The sequence below is a fragment of the Sphaeroforma arctica genome (assembly GCF_001186125.1).
Source record: "Sphaeroforma arctica JP610 unplaced genomic scaffold supercont1.3293, whole genome shotgun sequence".
NCBI classification, from domain to species: domain Eukaryota; class Ichthyosporea; order Ichthyophonida; genus Sphaeroforma; species Sphaeroforma arctica.
In genome coordinates, this window is record NW_014037265.1 from 1,495 (window position 1) to 3,691 (window position 2,197).

General features: G+C 40.2%; 1 protein-coding gene across 1 annotated transcript; it reads left to right on the plus strand.

Moving 5' to 3' along the window:
* Nucleotides 1-1,058: 1,058 nt before the first annotated feature.
* On the plus strand, nt 1,059-1,217 carry SARC_13441 (hypothetical protein; the record flags this gene model as incomplete). Its single annotated transcript, XM_014292428.1, has 1 exon — nt 1,059-1,217. A coding segment is annotated over one exon (159 nt), but the record flags the coding sequence as incomplete, so codon positions are not given.
* Nucleotides 1,218-2,197: the final 980 nt, after the last annotated feature.

The following is a 2,197-nucleotide window of genomic DNA, read 5'->3' on the forward strand; positions in this document are numbered from 1 at the left end:
TATATATATATATATGTGTGTGTGTGTGTGTAGTGTATAGTATATATATATATATATATATATATATATATATATATATGTATATGTATATGTTTGTATGTATGTATGTATGTATTTATATAAACTTGTTGACACGGGTATTTCAAGTGCCGAATTTTTGCTTATATGTATAGTAAGCTACTATATTTCTGATAGTATTTGAATTGTACACACCTATCAGGTTATTCTGGGCCGATCGTAAGTTTGGAAAGGCCCGTGAATGGTTCAATAGGACATTAAAATCCCAAACCGACATAGGTGACGTGTGGGCTATGTACTACAAGTTCGAGAAGCAGCACGGGACTCCAGTAAGTTTATATGTGTGTGTGTGCTTGTGAATACATATCGTGAGTCTTCTGAGCAATGTTGTTTAGAAGCTCGACGTTGGACCGATGTGATTTTACTTTCGTATCTTTCTGCTTTCTGCTGTGAATGTATTATATAGCTACAATTAGAGGTCTCTCTTCCAATACATAAGGAAAGCGGGATCTGCTGGACTTGTTCGCATCATTTAATACTAATTTCAGGCTACTTATAGGCATTTTATGGTAGTATGTCTGCCATGTGAATGCTGGTGGTAGGTACATCACCACCAATCTTGACTTATAATTTAACTGACACTTTCATTTCGAACAGTGGCAGAAAGCAGTTGTGCGTTATCAATCGTTGCACAAGCGCTGAATCAGTGTGATACGCCACATCGTTGCCATTTTGGTGTCATTTTTGCGTCACCCCATTCTGATATCTGAGTGTTAGTTTGTTGCCACTGTATTGCTACGACAGTACTGCTTACATGCCAAGAAATTGCCACGGCCCTTTTGGTCAGTATCTACAACGGGATGTGAACCCTGTTTTGTCCTACATGCTGCCGCCAAGTTGCTTCATGTATATTAACTTATTCATACTTGCATGCTAATCTATTGCCACTTTATATCCATTCACCTGGCACTGGTCAACTTCGCTGTTACTATTTTGTCGCTATTTGCTAACAAAATGCACCCCGCCTTCGCGTTCAACAGCAACAACTACAGGATGTGGTCAAACGCTGCATAGCCGCTGAACCGAAGTACGGTGAACTGTGGGCCCCAACCGCAAAGAATGTGAAGAATTACAAACTCAAAACTAAAGATATCTTATTACTGGTCGTAGAGCAGTTGGATGAGAAGTTAGTCATATGAGGGAGGACGATGATAAGAGTAATAAACGACTACCTGTCCAGTAACCCAATGCCCAAATTTATTTACGTAATTAATTGTATAAGTTAATAGCCGCCGAACCGAAGCACGGCGAAATGTGGGCCCCTACCGCAAAGAATGTGAAGAACTAGCAAACTCAAGACTTAAGATTTCTTAAGTACTTGCTGATGCGGTTTGTATAGGCTCTGACAGGTTGCTACCATTTAGGATTCGAACACAAGACCATCACAATTTTAAAAATATCGCTCCATGTTTGAAAAAATGTATGATTAACCTTGCCACTGTTGTAACATCTGGTTACTACCAAGTATAAGAAGTCAAACTCAGATCCCGGATCCTGAGTTTCTGGTCCAGGCCCAATACAAATATTCCTTTTATTGAAGGCATCAGAAATATGGCGGGAACATCGGCTGCCTAGAGAGAAACTCTCAATTGAAATCTCAAGTCTACTCTAGCTAAGAGAGACGTACTTAAGAAAAGGTGTGTTGTTTTCTATGGTTGTATCTTTCCAGCTACTCTCATATTATTATACACTATTCTTGTGTGTGTTGCTAATCATGGATGAAAAGCAAAATTCAAGAAGTGTGTCAAATCATCTGACAAGGCCGTAAAAATCTTACATAATTTCAAAGCTGAAGTTGGGGGGCTATTGATCGGAAAAACTGTCCGTGAAAAGTCCTGGACAACGGAAAGTAAAAAGATATGTGTGATAGGTGTGCAGAACTGGTGAAGATGTGGGTGACGGCGATGCCCAAGCGGGTTCCGGTGATGGTAAACTCAACAAAAAAAGATACAGGCCATGAAGGAGAATCTGCTCAGGCAGACTGGACCACAGCAAGCGGCTGTCACAGAAGCAAGAAAACAATTACCTGTCTGTGAGGTATGAAATAGAGCGCAACCGCAACTATCGCGGCATCGCAATCACAAATGCCATATCGATGATATTAACGTTTGTAGCCGTC